This window comes from Pseudorca crassidens, chromosome 4 (genome assembly GCF_039906515.1).
Source record: "Pseudorca crassidens isolate mPseCra1 chromosome 4, mPseCra1.hap1, whole genome shotgun sequence".
Taxonomy (NCBI): Eukaryota; Metazoa; Chordata; class Mammalia; order Artiodactyla; family Delphinidae; genus Pseudorca; species Pseudorca crassidens.
Genome location: NC_090299.1, coordinates 121,494,668 through 121,517,071, shown reverse-complemented (window position 1 = coordinate 121,517,071; position 22,404 = coordinate 121,494,668). Strand labels below are relative to the sequence as shown.

The 22,404-nt window shown below is 38.6% G+C and overlaps 1 protein-coding gene across 1 annotated transcript; it reads right to left on the bottom strand.

Moving 5' to 3' along the window:
- Positions 1–12,706: 12,706 nt before the first annotated feature.
- Positions 12,707–20,607, bottom strand: FGA (fibrinogen alpha chain). The gene is made up of 6 exons (XM_067736602.1): positions 20,484–20,607; positions 18,467–18,592; positions 17,489–17,672; positions 16,249–16,394; positions 14,362–15,661; positions 12,707–13,621 (listed from the first exon to the last, which is right to left on the bottom strand). Exons 1-6 carry the CDS (start codon positions 20,535–20,537, stop codon positions 12,912–12,914), a joined length of 2,520 nt encoding a protein of 839 aa, XP_067592703.1. The 5' UTR covers positions 20,538–20,607; the 3' UTR covers positions 12,707–12,911.
- Between the last annotated feature and the right edge of the window lie 1,797 nt (positions 20,608–22,404).

Genomic DNA, 22,404 nt, shown 5'->3' with positions numbered 1-22,404 from the left:
AGACTCACAGACTTACGGTTACCAGGGGGTAAGGCTGAGAGGGAGAGACAGATGAGGAGTTTGGGACTGACATGTACACACTGCTGTATTTAAAATAGATAACCAACAAAGACCTACTGTATCGCACAAGGAACTCTGCTCAATACTCTGTAATAACTTAAATGGGAAGAGAATTTGAAAAAGAATAGATACATGTATATGTATAACTGAATCACTTTGCTGTACAACTGAAACTAACACAATATTGTTAATCAACTCTAATCCAATATAAAATAAAAATTTTAATAAATAAATAAATTTTAAAATTATTAATTAAAAAAAAAAAACCATTAGCCAGACTCATCAAGAGAAAGAGGGAGAAGATGCAAATCAATAGAATTAAAAATGAAAAAGGAGAAGTAACAACTGACACTGCAGAAATACAAAGGATCATGAGAGATTATTACAAGCAACACTATGCCAATAAAATGGACAACCTGGAAGAAATGGACAAATTCTTAGAAATGCACAACCTTCCAAGACTAAACCAGGAAGAAATAGAAAGTATGAATAGACCAATCACAAGCACTGAAATGGAAACTGTGATTAAAAATCTTCAAATAAATAAAAGCCCAGGACCAGATGGCTTCACAGGTGAATTCTATCAAACATTTAGAGAAGAGATAACACCTATCCTTCTCAAACTCTTCCAAAATATAGCAGAGGGAGGAACACTCCAAAACTCATTCTACGAGGCCACCATCACCCTGATATCAAAACCTGACAAAGATGTCACAAAGAAAGAAAACTACAGGCCAATATCACTGATGAACGTAGATGCAAAAATCCTCAACAAAATACTAGCAAACAGAATCCAACAGCACATTAAATGGATCATACACCATGATCAAGTGGGGTTTACCCCAGGAATGCAAGGAATCTTCAATATATGCCAATCAATCAATGTGATACACCATATTAACAAACTGCAGGAGAAAAACCATATGATCATCTCAATAGATACAGAGAAAGCTTTTGATAAAATTCAACACCCATTTATGATAAAAACCCTTCAGAAAGTAGGCATACAGGGAACTTTCCTCAACATAATAAAGGCCATATATGGCAAAATCACAGCCAACATTGTCCTCAATGGTGAAAAACTGAAACCATTTCCACTAAGATCAGGAACAAGACAAGGCTGTCCACTCTCACCACTATTATTCAACATAGTTTTGGAAGTTTTAGCCACAGCAATCAGAGAAGAAAAAGAAATAAAAGGAATTCAAACCCAAAAAGAAGAAGTAAAGTTGTCACTGTTTGCATATGACATGATACTATACATAGAGAATCCTAAAGATGCTACCAGAACTACTAGAGCTAAAAAACTACTAGAGCTACTCAATGAATTTGATAAAGTAGTGGGACAAAAAATTAATGCACAGAAATCTATAGTGTTCCTATAAACTAATGATGAATTATCTGAAAGTGAAATTAAGAAAACACTCCCATTTACCATTGCAATAAATAGAATAAAATATCTAGGAATAAACCTACATAAGGAGAAAAAATATATATATGCAGAAAATTATAAGACACTGATGAAAACAATTAAAGATAATACAAATAGATGGAGAGATATACCATGTTCTTGGATTTGAAGAATCAACATTGTTAAAATGACTATACTACACAAAGCAATCTACAGATTCAATGCAATCCCTATCAAACTACCACTGGCATTTTTTCACAAAACTACAACAAGAAATTTCACAATTTATATGGAAAAACAAAAGACCCTGAACACCCAAAGCAATCTTGAGAAAGGAAAAAGATCTGGAGGAGTCAGGCTCCCTGACTTCAGACTATACTACAAAGCTACAGTACAAAGCTACAGTAATCAAGACAGTATGGTACTGGCACAAAAACAGAAATATAGATCAATGGAACAGGATAGAAAGACAAGAGATAAACCCACGCACCTATGGTCACCTTATCTTTGATAAAGGAGGCAAGAATATACAGTGGGGAAAAGACAGCCTCTTCAATAAGTGGTGCTGGGAAAACTTGACAGGTACATGTAAAAGAATGAAATTAGAACACTCCCTAATACCATACATGAAAATAAACTCAAAACGAATTAAAGACCTAAATGTAAGGCCAGATAGTATAAAACTCTTAGAGGAAAACATAGGCAGAACACTCTATGACATAAATCACAGTAAGATCCTTTTTGACCCACCTCCTAGAGAAATGGGAAAAAAAATAAATGGCAACTAATGAAACTTAAAATCTTTTGCAGAACAAAGGAAACCATAAACAAGACCAAAAGACAACCCTCAGAATGGGAGAAAATATTTGCAAATGAAGCAACTGACAAAGGATTAATCTCCAAAACATACAAGCAACTCATGCAGCTATATATCAAAAAAAAACCCAATCCAAAAATGGGCAGAAGACCTAAATAGACATTTCTCCAAAGAAGATATACAGATTGCCAACAAACACATGAAAGAATGGTCAACATCATTAATCATTAGAGAAATGCAAATCAAAACTACAATGAGATATCATCTCACACTGGTCAGAATGTCCATCATCAAAAAATCTACAAACAATAAATGCTGCAGAGGGTGTGGAGAAAAGGGCACCCTCTTGCACTGTTGGTGGGAATGTAAATTGATACAGCCACTATGAAGAACAGTATGGAGGTTCCTTAAAAATCTAAAAATAGAACTACCATATGACCCAGCAACCCCCCTACTGGGCATATACCCTGAGAAAACCATAATTCAAAAAGAGCCATGTACCAAAATGTTCATTGAAGCTCTATTTACAATAGCCAGAATATGGAAGCAACCTAAGCGTCCATCAACACATGAATGGATAAAGAAGATGTAGCATATATCTTCAATGGTATATTACTGAGGTATAAAAAGAAACGAAATTGAGTTATTTGTAGTGAGGTGGATGGACCTAGAGTCTGTCATATAGAGTGAAGTAAGTCAGAAAGAGAAAAAAAAAATACCGTATGCTAACACATATATATGGACTCTAAAAAAAAAAAAAAACTTGCTCCTGAGGAACCTAGGGGCAAGAAGGGAATAAAGACACAGACCTACTAGAGAATGGACCTGAGGATGTGGAGAGGGAAAGGTAAGCTGTGACAAAGTGAGAGAGCGGCATGGACATATATACCCTTCCAAACGTAAAATAGATAGCTAGTGGGAAGCATCCACATAGCACAGGAGATCAGCTCAGTGCTCAGAGGGGTGGGCTAAGGAGGGTGGGAGGGAGGTAGATGCAAGAGGGAAGAGATATGGGAACATATGTATATGTATAACTGATTCACTTTGTTATAAAGCAGAAACTAACACATCATTGGAAAGCAATTATACTCCACAAAAGTTGTTTAAAAAAAAAAAAGCATCTGTGCAATCATGGAGTAGGTGAGACTTTTTTTTTCTTTTTTGAATTTTTTTTTTTTTCCCTGCACGTGGGCCTCTCACTCTTGTGGCCTCTCCCGTTTCGGAGCACAGGCTCCGGACGCACAGGCTCAGCGGCCATGGCTCACGGGCTTAGCCGCTCCGCGGCACATGGGATCTTCCCAGACTCGGTCACGAACCCGCGTCCCCTGCATCAGCAGACGGACTCTCAAACACTGCGCCACCAGGGAAGCCCCTTTTTTGAATTTTATTTTATTTTTTTATACAGCAGATTCTTATTAGTCATCAATTTTATACACATCAGTGTATATATGTCAATCCCAATCGCCCAATTCATCACACCACCATCCCCACTCTCCTGCAGCTTTCCACCCTTGGTGTCCATACGTTTGTTCTCTACATCTGTGTCTCAACTTCTGCCCTGCAAACTGGTTCATCTGTACCATTTTCTAGGTTCCACATACATGTGTTAATATACAATATTTGTTTTTCTCTTTCTGACTTACTTCACCCTGTATGACAGTCTCTAGATCCATCCACGTCTCAACAAATGACACAATTTTGTTCCTTTCTATGGCTGAGTAATATTCTATTGTATATATGTACACTTCTTCATCCATTCGTCTGTCAATGGGCATTTAGGTTGCTTCCATGACCTGGCTATTGTAAATAGTGCTGCAATGAACATTGGGGTGCATGTGTCTTTTTGAAATATGGTTTTCTCTGGGTATATGCCCAGTGGTGGGATTGCTGGATCATATGGTAATCCTATTTTTAGTTTTTTAAGGAACATCCATACTGTTCTCTATAGTGCCTGTATCAATTTACACTCCAACCAATAGTGCAGGAGGGTTCCCTTTTCTCCATCCCCTCTCCAGCATTTGTTGTTTGTAGGTTTTCTGATGATGCCCATTCTAACTGGTGTGAGAAGATACCTCATTGTAGTTTTGATTTGCATTTCTCTAATAATTAGTGATGTTGAGCAGCTTTTCATGTGCTTCTTGGCCTTCTGTATGTCTTCTTTGGAGAAATGTCTATTTAGATCTTCTGCCCATTTTTGGATTGGATTTTTGTTTCTTTAATATTGAGCTGCATGAGCTGTTTATATATTTTGGAGATTAATCCTTTGTCCGTTGATAGTTTGCAAATATTTTCTCCCATTGTGACGGTTATCTTTTCATCTTGTTTATGGTTTCTTTTGCTGTGCAAAAGCTTTGAAGTTTCATTAGGTCCCATTTGTTTTTTTTTTAAATTTCTGTTACTGTAGGAGGTGGATCAAAAAAGATCTTGCTGTGATTTATGTCATAGAGTGTTCTTCCTATGTTTTCCTCTAATAGTTTTATAGTGTCCGGTCTTACATTTAGGTCTTGAATCCATTTTGAGTTTATTTTTATTTATGGTGTTAGGGAGTGTTCTAATTTCATTCTTTTACATGTAGCTGTCCAGTTTTCCCCTCACAACTTATTGAAGAGACTGTCTTTTCTCCATTGTATATCCTTGCCTCCTTTGTCATAGGTTAGTTGACTATAGGTGTATGGGTTTATCTCTGGGCTCTGTATCCTGTTCCATTGATCTATATTTCTGTTTTTGTGCCAGTACCATATTGTCCTGATTACTGTAGCTTTGTAGTATAGTTTGAAGTCAGGGAGTCTGATTCTTCCAGCTCCATTTTTTTCCCTCAAGACTGCTTTGGCTATTCGGGGTCATTTGTGTCTCCATGCAAATTTTAAAATTTTTTGTTCTAGTCCCATAAAAAAGGCCATTGGTAATTTGATAACGATTGCATTGAATCTGTAGACTGCTTTGGGTATTATAGTCATTTTCACAATATTGATTCTTCCAATCCAAGAACATGGTATATTGCTCCATCTTTTGGTATCATCTTTAATTTCTTTCATCAGTGTCTTATAGTTTTCTACATACAGGTCTTTTGTCTCCCTAGGTAGGTTTATTCCTAGGTATTTTATTCTTTTTGTTGCAATGGTAAATGGCATTGTTTCCTTAATTTCTCTTTCAGATATTTCATCATTAGTGTATAGGAATGCAAGAGATTTCTGTCCATTAATTTTGTATCCTGCAACTTTACCAAATTCATTGATTAGCTCTAGTAGTTTTCTGGTGGCAGTTTTAGGATTCTCTATGTATAGTAACATGTCATTTGCAAACAGTGACAGTTTTACTTCTTCTTTTCTAATTTATATTCCTTTTATTACTTTTTCTTCTCTGATTGCCATGGCTATGATTTCCAGAACGCTGTTGAATAATAGTAGTCGGAGTGGACAACCTTGTGTTGTTCCTGATCTTACAGAAGATGCTTTCAGTTTTTCACCATTGAGAATGATTTTTGCTGTGGGTTTGTCATATATGGCCTTTATTATGTTGAGGTAGGTTCCCTCTATGTCCAGTTTCTGGAGAGTTTTTATCATAAATGGGTGTTGAATTATGTCAAAAGCCTTTTCTGCATCTATTGAGATGATCATATGGTTTTTATTCTTCAATTTGTTAATATGGTGTATCACATTGATTGATTTGTGTATATTGAAGAATCCTTGCATCCCTGGGATAAATCCCACTTGATCATAGTGTATGATCCTTTTAAAGTGTTGTTGGATTCTGTTTGCTAGTACTTTGTTGAGGATTTTTGCAGCTATATTCATCAGTGATATTGGTCTATAATTTTGTTTTTCTGTAATATCTTTGTCTGGTTTTGGTATCAGGGTGATGGTGGCCTCATAGAATGAGTTTGTGATTGTTCCTTCCTCTGCAATTTTTTGGAAGAGTTGAGAAGGATGGGTGTTAGGTCTTCTCTAAATGTTTGATAGAATTCACCTGTGAAGCCATCTGGTCCTGGAATTTTGTTTTTTGGAAGATTTTCCATCACAGTTTCAATTTCATTACTTGTGATTGGTCTCTTCACATTTTCTCTTTCTTCCTGGTTCAGTATTGGAAGGTTATACCTTTCTACGAATTTGTCCATTTCTTCCAGCTTGTACATTTTATTTGCATAAAGTTGCCTTTAGTAGTCTCTTAGGATACTTTGTATTTCTGGGGTGTCTGTTGTAACTGCTCCTTTTTCATTTCTAATTTTATTGCTTTGAGTCCTCTCTCTCTTTTTCTTGATGAGTCTGGCTAATGGTTTATCAATTTTGTTTATCTTCTCAAAGAACCAGCTCTTAGTTTTATTGATCTTTGCTATTGTTTTCTTTGTTTCTATTTCATTTTATTTCTGCTCTGAATTTATGACCTTTCCTTCTGCTAATTTTGGGTTTTGTTTCTTTTTCCTTCTGTAGTTCCTTTAGGTGTAAGGTTAGATTGCTTATTTGCAGTTTTTCCTGTTTCTTGAGGTAGGCTTGTATAGCTATAAACTTCCCTCTTAGAACTGCTTTTCTGCATCCCATAGATTTTGGATTGTCGTTTTTTCATTGTCATTTGTCTCTGGGTATTTTTTGATTTCCTCTTTGATGATCTGTCCATTAGTGTAAGTGAGATTTTAAAGTCCCCCACTATTATTGTGTTACTGTTGGTTTCCTCTTTTATATCTGTTAGCAGTTGCCTTATGTATTGAGGTGCTCCTATGTTGGGTGCATATATATTTATAATTGTTATATCTTCTTCTTGGATTGATCCCTTGATCATTATGTAGTGTCCTTCCTTGTGTCTTGTAACATTCTTTATTTTAAAATCTATTTTATCTGATATGAATATTGCTACTCCAGCTTTCTTTTGATTTCCATTTGTATGGAATATCTTTTTCCATCCCCTCACTTTCAGTCTGTATGTTTCCCTAGGTGTGAAGTGGGTATCTTGTAGACAGCATATAGATCTGTTTTTGTATCCATTCATCAAAGCTGTGTCTTTTGGTTGGAGCATTTAATCCATTTGTGTTTAAGGTAATTTTTGATATGTGTGTTTCTCTGACTGTTTTCTTAATTGTTTTGGGTTTGTTTTTGTAGGTCCTTTTCTTCTCTTGTTTTTCCCACTTAAAGAAGTTCCTTTAGCATTTGTTGTAAAGCTGGTTTTGTGGTGCTGAATTCTCTTAGCTTTTGCTTGTCTGTAAAGCTTTTGATTTCTCCATTGAATCTAAATGAGATCCTTGCAGGGTAGAGTAATATTAATTGTAGGTTCTTCCCTTTAATCACTTTAGGTATATCATGCCACTCCCTTGTGGCTTGTAGACTTTGTGCTGAGAAATCAGCTGTTAACCTGATGGGAGTTCCCTTGTATGTTATTTGTCATTTTTCCCTTGCTGCTTTCAATAATTGTTCTTTGACTTTAATTTTTGCCAATTTGATTACTATGTGTCTCGGCATGTTTCTCCTTTGGTTTATCCTCTGTGGGACTCCCTGTGCTTCTTGGACTTGGGTGGGTATTTCCTTTCCCATGTTAGGGAAGTTTTCAACTATAATCTCTTCAAATATTTCCTCTCTCTCTCTCTTCTCCTTCTGGGACCCCTACAATGTGAATGTTGTTGCATTTAATGTTGTCCCAAAGGTCTCTTAGGCTGTCTTCATTTCTTTTCATTGTTTTTTCTTTATTCTGTTCCCCAGCAGTGAATTCCACCATTCTGTCTTCCAGGTCACTTATCCGTTCTTCTCCTTGAGTTATTCTGCTATTGATTCCTTCTAGTGTATTTTTCATTTCAGTTATTTTATTGTTCATCTCCGTTTGTTTGTTTTTTAATTCTCCTAGGTCTTTGTTAAACATTTCTTGCATCTTCTCAATCTTTGCCTCCATTCTTTTCTGAGGTTTTGGAACATCTTCACTATCATTATTCTGAATTCCTTTTTCTGGAGGGTTGCCTATCTCCACTTCATTTAGTTGTTTTTCTGGGGTTTTATCTAGTTCCTTCATCTGGTACATAGCCCTCTGCCTTTTCATCTTTTCTATCTCTCTGTGAATGTGGTTTTTGTTTCACAGACTGCAGGACTGTAGTTCTTCTTGCTTCTGCTGTCTGTCCTCTGGTGGATGAGGCTATCTAAGAGGCTTGTGCAAGTTTCCTGATGAGAGGGACTGGTGGAGGATAGAGCTGACTGTTGCTTTGGTGGCCAGAGCTCAGTAAAACTTTAATTCACTTGACTACTGATAGGTGGGGCTGGGTTCCCTCCCTGTTGGTTGTTTGGCCTGAGACAACCCAACACCAGAGCCTACCTGGGCTCTTTGGTGGGGCTAATGACGGACTCTGGGAAGGCTCACGCCAAGGAGTACTTCCCAGAACTTCTGCTGCCTGTGTCCTTGTCCTCATGGTGAGCTACAGCTACCCCCGCTTCTGCAGGAGACCCTCCAACACTAGTAGGTAGGTCTGGTTCAGTCTCCCCTGGGGTCACTGCTCCTTCCCCTGGATCCCGATGCACACACAACTTTGTGTGTGCCCTCCAAGAGTGCAGTCTCTGTTTTCCCCAGTTCTGTCAAAGTCCTGCAATCAAATCCCACTAGGCTTCAATGTGTGATTCTCTAGGAATTCCTCCTTCCATTGCTGGACCCCCAGGTTGTGAAGCCTGACATGGGGCTCAGAACCTTCACTCCAGTGGGTGGATTTCTGTGGTATAAGTGTTCTCCAGTCTGTGAGCCACCCACCCAGGAGTTATGGGATTCGATTTTACTGTGATTGCACCCCTCCTACCATCTCACTGTGGCTTCTCCTTTGTCTTTGGATGTGGGGTATTTTTTTGGTGAGTTCCAGTGTTTTCATGTCTATGATTTTCTAGCAGCTAGTTGTGATTCTGGTGTTCTCACAAGAGGGAGTGAGAGCATGTCCTTCTACTCTGCCATCTTGGTTCCTACCAGCTTAGCTCGTTGAGTCATTCTTGTTCATGGCAGGAGACACTAGAAATGAGCACTGGCTTAAAGGAATCCACAATCTGGTGCCATAATAACATAAACAAATATGGCAGAGTTATAGATGGACTGTGTTATTTTTGAGATGTGCACAAAAACTATGAGGGTTCAGAGAACAATTCCTGGTCCTATGTTCTGTAGTAGGCATTAAGGAAAGGGTGACAGAAGGAACATTGCTGAGCTGTATTTTAAGCGATGAAGGGGAGGCTTCTAGGAAGCATAGGGAAAGACACAGAATCTTTAAAGGAGCTGGTATCCCAATACCAGTGAGAAATTCAATGTAATTGAAGTGTAAAGTGAATGATTGTAGAGACCTAAGGAGATCAATTTGCGAAACAGCTTGTATGCAAAAATAAAACCTTTTAACCCAACCTTGAGATAAGTCCTTAAGCAGGAGAAAGACCTGTTTGGATCTATTTTTTAAGGTAATTTGTAGAGGAGGAATGAGCAAAAGAATGGTGGTGAAAGACAACGTACAGATTGGGAGAAAATATTTGCAAACTATGCTATCAACAAGAGATTAATTTCCAAAATATATAAACAGCTCATACAGCTTAATATCAAAATAACAAACAATCCAATCCAAAAAAATGGGCAGAAAACCTAAACAGACATTTCTCCAAAGAAGACATACAAATGGCCAATAGGCACATGAAAAGATGCTCTATATCGCTAATTACCAGAGAAATGCAAATCAAAACTACAATGAGATATCACCTCACACCAGTCAGAATGGCCATTATTAAAAAGTCTAAAAATAATAAATGCTGGAGAGAGTGTGGAGAAAAGGGAACCCTCCCACACTGTTGGTGGGAATGTAAATTGGTGCAACTGTTATGGAGAACAGTATGGAGGTTCCTTAAAAAACTAAATATAGTGTTACCATATGACCTAGCAATCCCACTCCTGGGCATATATCTAGAGGAAACTAACTCAAAAAGATACATGCACCCCAGTGTTCATAATAGCACTATTTACAATAGCCAAGACATGGAAGCAACCTAAATGTCCATCAACAGATGAATAGATAAAGAAGATGTGGTATATATATATATATATATATATATATATATATATATATATATATACACACAATGGAATATTACTCAGCCATAAAAAAATAATTAAATAATGCCATTTGCAGCAACATGGGTGGACCTAGGAGAAAATATACTCACTTGCAGAGTGAGAAAAGATGGACTGCTAATTGCTTCCCTCAACCTCTATCCTCCGTCTCCTCCTAATTTTAATCTTGTGTCTAAGAGAACAGGCAAGGTGTCTTGACTTCTTCAGCAGCTTGGCCTGTGTGACTTATGGGACATAGAGGATGTGCTCTATGGAATGTCCTAGAAAGTTTCTTAAAAGAGGGAAGGCACTCCTTTCTCTTCTGTCTCTCCTCTTCCAGATTGCGCAGGACAGAATGTTTGGGACATGATGTAAACTTGAGGATGGAAGTTATTTATTATGATGCAGCCTTCCTAAAGACCATGGGAACATATTCTTGTAGAGTTTTCCATCTTATTTAAGCCACTTGTGTCAAACTTAATCCCAACTAATAAAAATGAGTACTAATGTTATTGCAGTGAGAAACTCCTACATTTAAGGAATGATCTGAGAAGGAATTGCCAGTTGCAAAGACTGAGAAAGGTGAAACAGAAGGGCAGGGCATACTAGAAAGCACGAGAGAAATATAGCTTGAAGAGGTAGATGGAGACAATAGTGGCAGATGTTTGAAAAAAATCAGGCAGAAGGGACTTGAATATAGGACCTTAAATTTAGAACTCCAAAATTCCTGTTGACTTTTAAGAGAGCAATGTCAAGAGAGTGGTAACCGAGTGAAAGCTAAGTTAAAGTGGGCTTCTAAGTGAATGAGAGTCAGAGAGGCTGAATTAGTATTTAATTTCAGGAATTAGGGAAATAGGGCAATAGGTTAAAGATAAGATAAAGTGGAAAAAGAGATGTTTGGTGTCTCTTCTCACAACTAAACTGTATCTCCAATTATCATGATTCTGCTAATATTGGCTATTGTTTATTAAGTTAGGAGGTTGCTTATTCTTTGCTAATAAACTCAAAGCCTTCAAAATAAATGAGAAATGAATGGCCCTTCACAATCAAAGTTGATTTCATTTTGGGACCCAATTCTGTCCCTAATAGTGTGATATTCTGGAAAATAAAATACTTCCAACTCCAATTCTGTGGAGGCAGATGTGTGGGTGTAAAGGTGGTAGGCCGAGAAATACTATGGCACTCTAATGTCTGAAATGAATGAAAATCCTTTTAATTTTGAAGAAGTTCATATCCAGTTATACAAAGTTGTAGGGGACGTCACTTATTTGTATGAAGGGTTTTCAACAGCACATAAGGAAATGCAAGGATACTGGGGCTTCATATGTGACTCATTTGCAAGTTCTTTTACTCACCTTTTTTCTGCTCCCCAGGCACTGGACAAGAGCCCTGGTGTCTTTCCTTCTTCTCTCCCCTCCTCCCTACCTCCTTCTTCTTCTCCCTCTCTTCCTTCCTTCCTTCGTTCCTTCCTTCCTTCCTTCCCTCCTTCCCCTTGTTTCCTTCCTAGGAGAAAGGATGCATTTACATTAGGATAGAAACTGTGCAAGTGAGGGCAATGTACTGGGATCCCAATATGCTTGGAATATTTTCATACATTTCCAAGGGTAAGTGGCAAGTGGTTCTCACTAGAAGAAAATGTGAGTTAAAAATTGGGGCCAGGAGCTAAGTTCACCAAGATCAAAGATGATCTATTTTTAGATCATATAAAATACTGACCAATGTAAACATGTTGAATTTATGGATATGGCATAGATCATATTTAGTGAGATGGTTTCAAGCGAATGTCTTACTTTAATAACAGGTATTACATCACAGGATATACTTTATGATTGGTGAAAAATGAAGTCAAATGAATGCTGTGGGGATTTTTTATTAATGTGTAAGTTCAATGTTTTTGGACTACTTGTAAATATTTAAAAGATTTTAAATGCTTTTTTTTCGTGTATTTTTCTGAAAGAAATTGGTTAGACTCTAGGGAAAAAATTCTATGTGCATTATGGTCTTCATTGGAAGACTTAAGAAGTAGATAGATCTCTATTTCTGTTAGGAAAGAATGCTTCTCCTGCCTTGCTGGATTTCCTTGCCAACAGAAGAGATGAATGTACTTAGTAACGTGTAAATTCCTATACAAAGTCCAGCCAGTGTTCAGTTCAATGATTCGCAACTTAAGATATTGGCTTAAAACCATTCAGGTAGAATGGATGAAATTACTTTTTTACTTTACAATGACCTGATGACTTTGGGTGGTGTGGGAAATGGAGACGTTCTCAGAACTCCACCCTTAAGTGTTGCAGAGAAGACCTTCCACTCAACACCCCCTTCCTGATGTACCGAATGTCCCTTGGTGCATTTTAACAAAAATTTTAAAACCCACAGAGCTATTTTAAAGCTTTAAAGTTCATATATCTTTATTTTTTAAAGCACTAATATGTCTCAGTTACATTTAGCTACAGTACAAAGAATAATAAAATAGCACCCGAGAATTTTTAGTAGGCTGTAAAGAATCTCGACTCCTATCGCCTCCTTAATATTTTCTCCTCTTCACTAAACACAAAAACAGAGTGCTCTCACTGCCACTCCTTCAGCCTATTGTGTCCCAAAAGGCCGGATTTTCATGCGAACAGCCCTGAGGGAATAATCCGCACCTCTGAAGGGGACCCAGACCACTCCATTCTCAATCTCATAGGGACTGTTGTCCCTGGGGTCATAGGAGCCCCCGGGGTAGTAGATGCCATTGAGATTGGCTGCTTGGCAGTTGTTGTACCACCAGCCTCCTCCGTAGACTTCGGCACAATTGTCTTCCCACTTGTCTGCATCCCTGTCGAAGGTGCTGAAGCGCATGCCAGCATGAGAAGTGTACTCTGTCCCTTCCTCTACAGAACCCTCAATCAGAGCATCACCTGCCGTGCCCTCGTAGGAGGAGACCTGCAGGGCATAGCCTTCTGCCTCAGAGCCTACCCTCCAGTGATATTCTGCATAAGCCCCTTTCCCAGCCCAGTCTTCTAGTTCAACCCGAAGGATGGAGCCTCTCAGGGTTAGTAAGTGGAGGTATTCGTTGCCTAGCCAGAATTCTCCTTCTCCCTTGTCATTTAGGCTGCCGAAACCTTTCTTGTAGTCTTGCCAGGTCCGGTTAAAATTCAGTGAGCCATCCATTCTTTGCTGGATCAAAAGCCATCCTCCCAAACCGGTCTCTTGATCACAATAAACAGAAAAAATCTTACTGGATCCCGGTAGCTTGATATTGAAAATGCCACTTTGGGCACCTGAAGGATGTGTTTGGAGGGCATCATAACAGTCTAAAAAAAAAAATTAAGCTGGTTGGAAGAACTTACTCTCATTTAACTTTACAAAGTTAAATGGCCCAGATTAAATGAAGGCAGATACTGGCTTTCTTTCCCTCCCTCCCTTCCTTCCTTCCTTCCTTCCTTCCTTCCTTCCTTCCTTCCCTTTATAGAGAAAGGATGTGCTTACACTGGGATGGAACTTATGCAAGTAAGTAGCATTTATACATACACATTGCAAGGGGGATTTTTCTCAATGAATTTGGAACTTCACTTGCACATCCTGATTAATGGCAAGTAACCAGCAAAGATATCTAAGCATCATTTAATACTAATATCACTTGTTTCTAACCTGATCTCAATGTCAACTGAGACACACACTAAAAATATGATTAATCAGTTGAGTGACAATTTCCAATGGCACACATTTTGAATGGTAAAAGAATTTGGTTAAACAAATTTTAAATTGAGTTCCAGAGGGATTCATTCATTCATTCATTTAACATGTATTTATTGAGTGCTGACTCCACACTGCTAGGCATTTGGGAATACAGAGATGAACATGATAGACAAAGTCCCTGCCCCCATGGAACTTACAGTCTAGCACAAAAAAATAAGCAAAAACCTGTAATTTCAATAAAGCATGATAGAGGGCTAAGAAAGAAGTAAAAGGTGCTATGGGAGACATATTGTAGGAGTAATGAACTTAGTCTAGGGGGTCACGGAAGGCTTCCCCAAAGGAGAAGTGCGGATACCTCTGGCAGGGCGAGTTTTAGCATGGCCTTTCTTGGTGGCATGTGCTCCTTTGAAGCCAAGATCCTCTTCACTTCCAGCCTCATCTGCCATTTTATAGCCCTTGCTTTCAAACGTGGAGCCTCCTCTGTTGATAGTCATGCTACTGCTTGCAAACTCTCTGCCATGACTTGAAGTTTTACTACTGGAAGGGACCTCAGGTAGGCCGAGGTGGTGAGAGCTGATATCCCCTAAGCCTGAGCCCACAGAATGGATCTTACTGTCAAGCTCTTTAAACGTAGAGGAGAAAAAACCATCATTGTGCCTATGAAAGAAATCATCTAGGTTACCCCTGCCAGACAACTGCAAGTCTAAATCTGTGTCAGTACAGTCAGAGCCATCTTCGGAGTTTACCACTTCTTTGGTCGTTTCTGTGCGACCATCGGCATGTGTAATAGTCCTTGTGATGATTTTAGAGCATGAACGACGAGTGGTGGCTGTGTAACCAGAGGTCTTCTCACTACCAATCAGAAGCTCTTTATCTCCTTTAGTAGTGACCAGTTTACCTGTGTGAAGCTCTTTCTTTGTCCCTGGACTTACCTTTCCTGACACCTCTTCAAATGTGCCCCAGTCTGGGTTGGAAGGCCTGATGTTCCCATGCCCTGAGCTATCTGGCCTAAAACTTGTAGACACAAAACTTCCAGAGCTCCAAGTGCCAACACCTCCAGGCTCAGGGCGTCCAGTGTTCCAAGTGCCAGCACTTCCGGAATCAGGATGGCCAATGTTCCACGTGCCAGCACTTCCGGGCTCAGGGCGTCCAATGTTCCAAGTGCCAGCGCTGCCGGGATCAGGATGGCCAGTGTTCCAAGTGCCAGCACTTCCGGGATCAGGATGGCCAGTGTTCCACGTGCCAGAACCTCCAGGTCCATAGATCCCAGGGTTCACATTTCCAATACTACTAGTTGCAGGCCTCCTGGGGCTTTCTGATGCTGATCCTGTTCCATGAGATGCAGAGTCTCCTCTGGCTTGCCCATCTCCACCAAACCTCTCTAACTCCATTTTCATCTGCTGCGTTTCCAGCAGTGCCTTCCACTCTGGAGGGGCCTCCTGAAGCTGGCTCTTGAACTCTCTGGGAATCAGGCCTGGAACTGGCCTCATTTTTATCAGTGGTAAATATTGACTGTCTCTAGAGGGAAGTAAGTCTATGGCAGTAACCTGTTCAAGTTTCTTCTGCTGATCTTTATAGTCCTCCAGATCTACTTTATGTTCTAAAGCCCTACTGCATGACCCTTTGCAAGATCGGATCTTAATATCAATGTCCACCTAGAGGGGGAGGGGAAGATAAAGAAAAAAGGTAGCTATAATAAACTAGGTCTATTGAGTTCTTAGTAGTTAATTTAATTTTTGGAAACTGGTTTCATTTCTTTGACTTGGAGACCTACCAACCAATACTTCATTTATGTAGTATCCTCAGTGAAAGAGAGGTTGGGTATTCTAAGGCTGGTCAGGATAAGCAATAGGAGCATCTGGATTTATCTTAGAATAGATCAAGAGCAAAGTGCTATTCCCTCTGAAAGGAGACACTGATGATGTGATCCTCTGTGAGACTGAGGCTGAAGACTCAGAGACACAGTGATGTCAGGGACAAGCAGGGGCTGGAATAAGACGCAAGGACTGAGTTTTTGCTTTTGAACTTTACCATTTTACGTGCCCTTGGAAATTTTACTTACTAGCACTGAGATTTTTTTCTTCATCTGTAGAGTGGGGAAAATAATACTTACTTTGTAGGTAGATGATGGCTATAACACATTGCTTTACATAGAGTAGGCATTTAATGAATGACTATTGCCTTCCTTTCCCTGCTATTCAAAAACAAAGAAATCTGGGGTCAGAGCCACATAATTACTCACCTCCAGCCGTTTCATATCTATCAGCTGATCCCTGACATTTTTCTGCAGAAGGTGGATATGCTGTACTTGTTCTATAACTTTGCGCTTCAGGATCTCAATTCTGCTTCTCAGATCTTCTGACACTTGGCTAAATGTATTTTCATTGTCTGAAATAGCAAATATGGGTACTGAAGTAGCTGCTGAGTGATTTGCTTGTAATAGCCAGCAAAAGAAGGAAATTTGCTTATGGATATTCCCCATTTTACTTCTATAATAGTTTGGACATTTAATTTGGGATTTCTAAATCTATTAGGCGTTTGATATTTGGACAATATCCTTCAGTCATCCATGGATATCACTTAAGATGCCTTATTAGTAATCCAAATAAATGCAGAAGACAAGAACTCTGAAATTTTAAAGGCATAATTGAGATAAAATAATCAGTTTGATTACATTCCAATTATTTCATTATATCCTTAATCAAGGGACGTGAATATATTCTTGGATTTTCTTACTGAAAAGGTTTTCTTCACAGTTATAGATTTGAAATTGTTCCTAAGCTTTTTTTAGGTCAACAAGATCATGCACTTGCCAGTTGCTCTTGCACCATCAACTTTAAATTAGCCATGTGCCTCCCAAGGATATGAAGAGTCAAGGCAAGGTTTCAGGAGCTGAGGCCTTACTAAACTCACTGCCCATGTCCAGAGTGAGTCCAGAGTTTCCTAGTCCTAAAGAGACTTAGTCCTAGACCTATGAGAAAGAGACAACATGGCTCTATATTTTAAATTAAACAAAACAAAACAAAGCAAAACACTTCATAATAAGCTAGGTGGAGTCTGTGGGTTGCACTCCCAGCCCCACCACATGATAGCTTTGTGCCTTTGGCCTTTGAGAAAGTCCCCTGACCTCTCAGTTTCCTCCTTTGTTAGACAGAAACAGAAGTATCTACTCAAAAGTTTGGGCTCATCTTATTTTCCATGTATACTCTTAAAAAAGAACACACTTAAATTCTAGTCTTTGGTCCAAAATGCTGACTTACTTTGTGACCTTAAAGCAATTCTAAACCAACCTCCTTTACATGATATAAATAACAAAAACAAGCCCCTTCCTTAAAATTCAGGGATATCATAAAGGTATATTTTTCTGCATAAAGTACTTTGGAATAAAATCACAGTTGTAATAAGGAGACATCATATCTACTTCTGATTTTTGTTGTTTTGGTTGTGTGCTATAAAGTCAAAGCACTAACTGTAATACTTACTCTTAGAATTGGCAAAATCCCCTCTCAAAATATCGATTATGTTCCTGGTCAATATGTTAGAGTCCTTATTGTTCTTCTGATAATCAAATAGTGAATTTTTTAGTTTATTTATTCTGTTTGTAAAATCTTGATTGACTTCATCAATCAATCCTTTCATCCTGCAGCCAGAAGGGCATTTGTAGTTCTGGAATGAAGAGGAAAAATTACATTAAGAGTCTATCTCTTGGAAACAGACATATGGGTGCCAAGCAGGAGGGAGGGTCGGGGGGAGGATTGGGAGTTTGGGATTAGCAGATGCAAACTAGTATATGTAGGATGGATAAACAGCAGGGTCCTACTGTATAGCCCAGGGAACTATATTCAATATCCTGGGATAAACCATAATGGAAAAGGATATGAAAAAGAATATATATATATATATATATATATAAAAAACTGAGTCACTTTGTTATACACTAGAAATTAACACAACATTGTAAATCAACTATATTCAATAAAATTTTTAAAAATAAAATTAATAAAAGAGTCTATCCCTCTGATCCAGTATAAATTTGAAGGTTTCTATGAGCCCCCACTGCTCCCCTCCCCAGTCTCTTCAGATCATCTCTTGACCTAAACGTAGTTTAAGAGGGCTAGTCAGAGATCTTAAAGAAATTCTGGAATGGGGGTCCACTTAACCATAAATTAGAACCCATGAAATCCAGAGGTCGTAATACTCAGGTTCCTAGTATTTGCCTGAACGTACAACTAAAATCCAATCTGTTAATCCCACCAATGACCCAGAGTCTCAGAGGTAATATAAACAGTGCTCTCAGGACTAAGTTCCTTTCCATCTGTCTTCTTTAATTTGATATGTAAGAAGCTATTAGATTATTTCCCACTGGACAAGTTTTTTGTGACCTAAAGTATCAGCCTGTGTGAGCTGCCAGCAGCACAGCAAAGGACCGTCCTGCTCCACTCCCTGTGCCCACGGCTCACCCAGTCTTCATCAGAGCAGAAGGGCCAGTCCGACTCTTTGCAGGCAGACTGCTGTTTTTCCACGAGCCTTGGGCCACGCACACCTCCTCCTTCAGCGAGAAATTCACCTTCACTGGGATCTGCCGCCTTTAAGGATTCATAAACACACAAAAGAGAGGTCTTTAAGCAGATAAGGAGGAGATGCTGGCATGCCTGTAAATCCCAAGCAAGGGATCCAAGGGGCTCTGCAAGTTTCAGGTTTCTTATATTTCGAATGAAAATCCTAATGCCTATTTCGTGGAGTAGTGAGATTAAAGGAGATGAGTGTACAAATCTCAACTGTGTTCTACACTAAACAAGCATTTAATAAATGTTAGGAGCTTTAAAGGATCCATTATAAAAGGAAAATTATTTGAATCAACAAGCGTAGTTAAAACTGCCTTTACATTTTCATTCATGTCTGGAGATAGAAAAATAATGGAAAAACTCAGTTCTTTCTCCTCTAACTCTGTTTTAGTAGGAAAAAACCTACACCATCTTAGCTTCAGGTCTGTCTCTCCTTCAAGTATCTACCACAATGACCTTATGGGTCTATAATTTGACCAAGTATATACAAGGACACAAATGTAGCCAATTCAGACTTAGAAATGCTTTTTTGGGTTACTCACATAATAATTTATTTTTATTTGAAATGAAAAAAAGAACACTGAGAGCAAAAAAATATAAAAAGGTCCATGAAAGATACTTTTTTTGGAACACCTTATAATTAGAAATACAGATTTTTTAAAAAAAATTTCTGTTGTGATCAAGTGAAATAAGATATATAGCTATTCTTCCAACAAGATGTTATATCCTAAGAAATCAATGTTGGTTTTAGGTTTTAGCTATTTTTATTTTGTACCACCAAGTTACAAGGATTTTTATGACTATCAATCTCAGTAGTTTATTCTTATAATTAGTTAACATTTTCTGTCTCATTCAAAAAAATACCCCAATAATAGTAATATTAACTCAAGCAATCAAGAACAACTTATTTAAGTGAACAAGTACAATCTTTTCATCTAAGAAATAAAATCATAAATTCAAACATACATTGGAAAAAGTGTAAAAACAGGCAAAAATTAAATATTTATACCAATAAGGGAGAAATAAATGAAACATGTATTATGCAAAGTATAACCTTAACAAATGATGTTAGTCTTGTTTCCCATAAAAATGTTTACTTATTATTTGTATAAGGGAGAAAATTATGTTAGAAACACTCTTTAGTTTCTTCTGCTCTGGTATTAGGGTTTATGAGCAATAAAGGAAAAGAAATAAAACAGAATAATTCACAGTCTGGAAGTAACTGAGATTTTGGAACATATTTACCATGTTTTTATAAGATAGAAGTTGAAAAATCTTGTTGAATGAAGTTTCTCTTCTTTTGCATAGGTCTCTGGAGTCAAACTTTAGGAATTATTGCAATATTTGTAATTATCTTAAAAGAATACAATTGCTTCCAAAAAACGTATTGCCTATCAATAATTAATCTCTTCCAATTTTGCTATGTAATATGTTTTCAAAGATAACTAATTTGCTTTTTATTTGTCTTAAAGAAACACAAAAACAACCTTTCAGAAAAGCTACATTAAACCACTGTTCTGCTTTTTATGGACAAATAGCAATAAAATAATAACTAGGTTAAAAACTCTTATCATAAGAATGATCTGTTCTGTTAACTAGCAATCCCAAGGCTTTACAGCAACAAAGATGGCAAAAATTTCTTCTCTTTGAAAAAATCCAATGTAAGACCAAGCTATAGGTGTCGAAGATTCCCCTGTGAATTTATACACTTTGGTCCCACAAAGTCTCCCTCTGAGGGTGATATTACCCTGTATTCTTGAGGTGTCAAGCCCATCTAGGGACTTGCCTCCACTGGCTACAGCTTATAAAGCTAACAGTGTGTGAGGACGTACACATGGCTGACTCAGACCTGCAAGCTCTTTATGGAATAAACACCAGAGAGAAAGAGAAGAGGAAATAAAGAAGGCCATACCTGAACTGCGCCCATCACACTCAGGACCAGGAAGAGGACCCTCACAGAATCCATCTCTGCCGGGGGTGGGGCTGGCTCAAGAGCAGCACTCCAGCTGAAAGAAAGGAGGACTGCCTCCACGCCAAGTTCCCATCCCATTTAAGTCTGCAGGAGGTCTGATTAATCATTATCTTTGTCCCGTTGACACAGTCAACATGCACCCTGCATCCCTTGCTCCTTCTGTAAAGTTGGTGTCCCAGAAGTTCTTGCTCAATTCCCTAAGCTTGTTTGCTTCAGATAAACTGTTGCAAAGGTAGCCCAGTTCGTGGAAGATCCCACATTCCAGGAACAGGGTGACTTTGGGAATGCAAAGGGGAACATGGGAGGACCTATCTCTACTCGAGTACTTGAAAGAATATAGAGGGTGGTGGAGGCAGGCTAGCTGTAGCCCACCAGCAGAGATCTAACAACTGAGATTTCACTTTATGCAGGAATTATGGTTGGTTGATCTGACTTTTGACTGACTGTGGTGATGAGCTGATCCTGAAGGCCTTCGATAAGCTTCCTCTATCCAGAATGGTTAAAACAAGCAGCCCCTGGAGCCAACCATTCTAGGTTCATATTTCCAGCTACACCATTTCCCAGCTCCGCTTTTGGACAAATTACTTTACTTCTTTATACCCCAGATTCCTCATTTTTAAAGTGGGGATAGTAATAACCTATCACACATGTTTTTATGAAGAATAAATGAGTTAATCCTTGTAAAGCCCTCAGATTGCCACATATCCAAAGGTACAGAAACTGGAAGGAAATAGTATTTTCATGGCACTTTATGTTCTCCAATAACAATTATTATTTCTTTCCAGTTTCTGTACCTTTGGACATGCTAATTTATTTTCCCCGATTTTCATCTCCATATCAAATTTTCTTGTCTAAGAGTTGTCAGATTTAGCAAATAAAAAACCAGGATGCCTAGTTAAATTTGAACGTCAGATAAACAGCAAATATATTTTAGTGTAAGTTTGTCCCATGCAATATTCAGACGTATTCATACTAAAAATGTGTTGCTGTTGTTTATCTGAAATGCATATTTAACTGGGCATCCTGTAATATGACTGCCAATCCTACCTTGTCTCAAATGTTGCTTCCTATGTGAAGCCAATCCTGATCATAGTATAACAGCCAAAATTTATCGAGTGTTTACTAAGTGCTGGGGACTTTGTTGGACACTTTACATAGTACCTGATTTCATGTCTCCAATTGAAAGCAATCTCTTGTTCTTTCATATTTCCTTAGACCATGTACCACTCATGACATTTATTACTGCAGGAACATTGTCCATCTCTTCCACTAGATCATAAACTTGAGAACTGACATGTTTTAATGGTCTTTATATTCTCCCCAAAAGGTGTGGGGCTTCATTGAGCAAGAAAGCATGAGCGGGTTCCACTGTTGTGAAATTGAGCCCTGTCTCAGGCTCTTCGGGCATGTGAAGCTTGCTGTAAATGGGTGAGAGCCCTGGTACAAGGCAGCACCCTCCTACACTGCTTGCTCCATGGAAGGTTCTTTGTCTGATCAAGCTCACCTCTGATGTGGCTTTTTTGAAGCAGCTTCAGGGCTCAGAGAGAACCCTAGAGTCTTATCCAGGTTATGAAGGGCAATGACTCCATGGAAAGCTGGGTTACACTTGTCCACAGTGGTTGAACTAGCAAAATGCCAGGAATGTATAGGATCCGAGACTGACTTCCCAAGATGTTTTCCTCTGCCCACAAGAAGTGCCTTTCTTAGGGGTAAACATGGTATATGGAAGAAGTTCCCAGACAGTAATCTGGTGAGTTTCAGTTGACTTGGCTGGACATAATCTGATTGAAAGTAAGTTAACAGAAACCAGTGTGACTGAATGCCAGCACTCTGGTGCCATGTCTGGGCTTTTCCAAGGTAC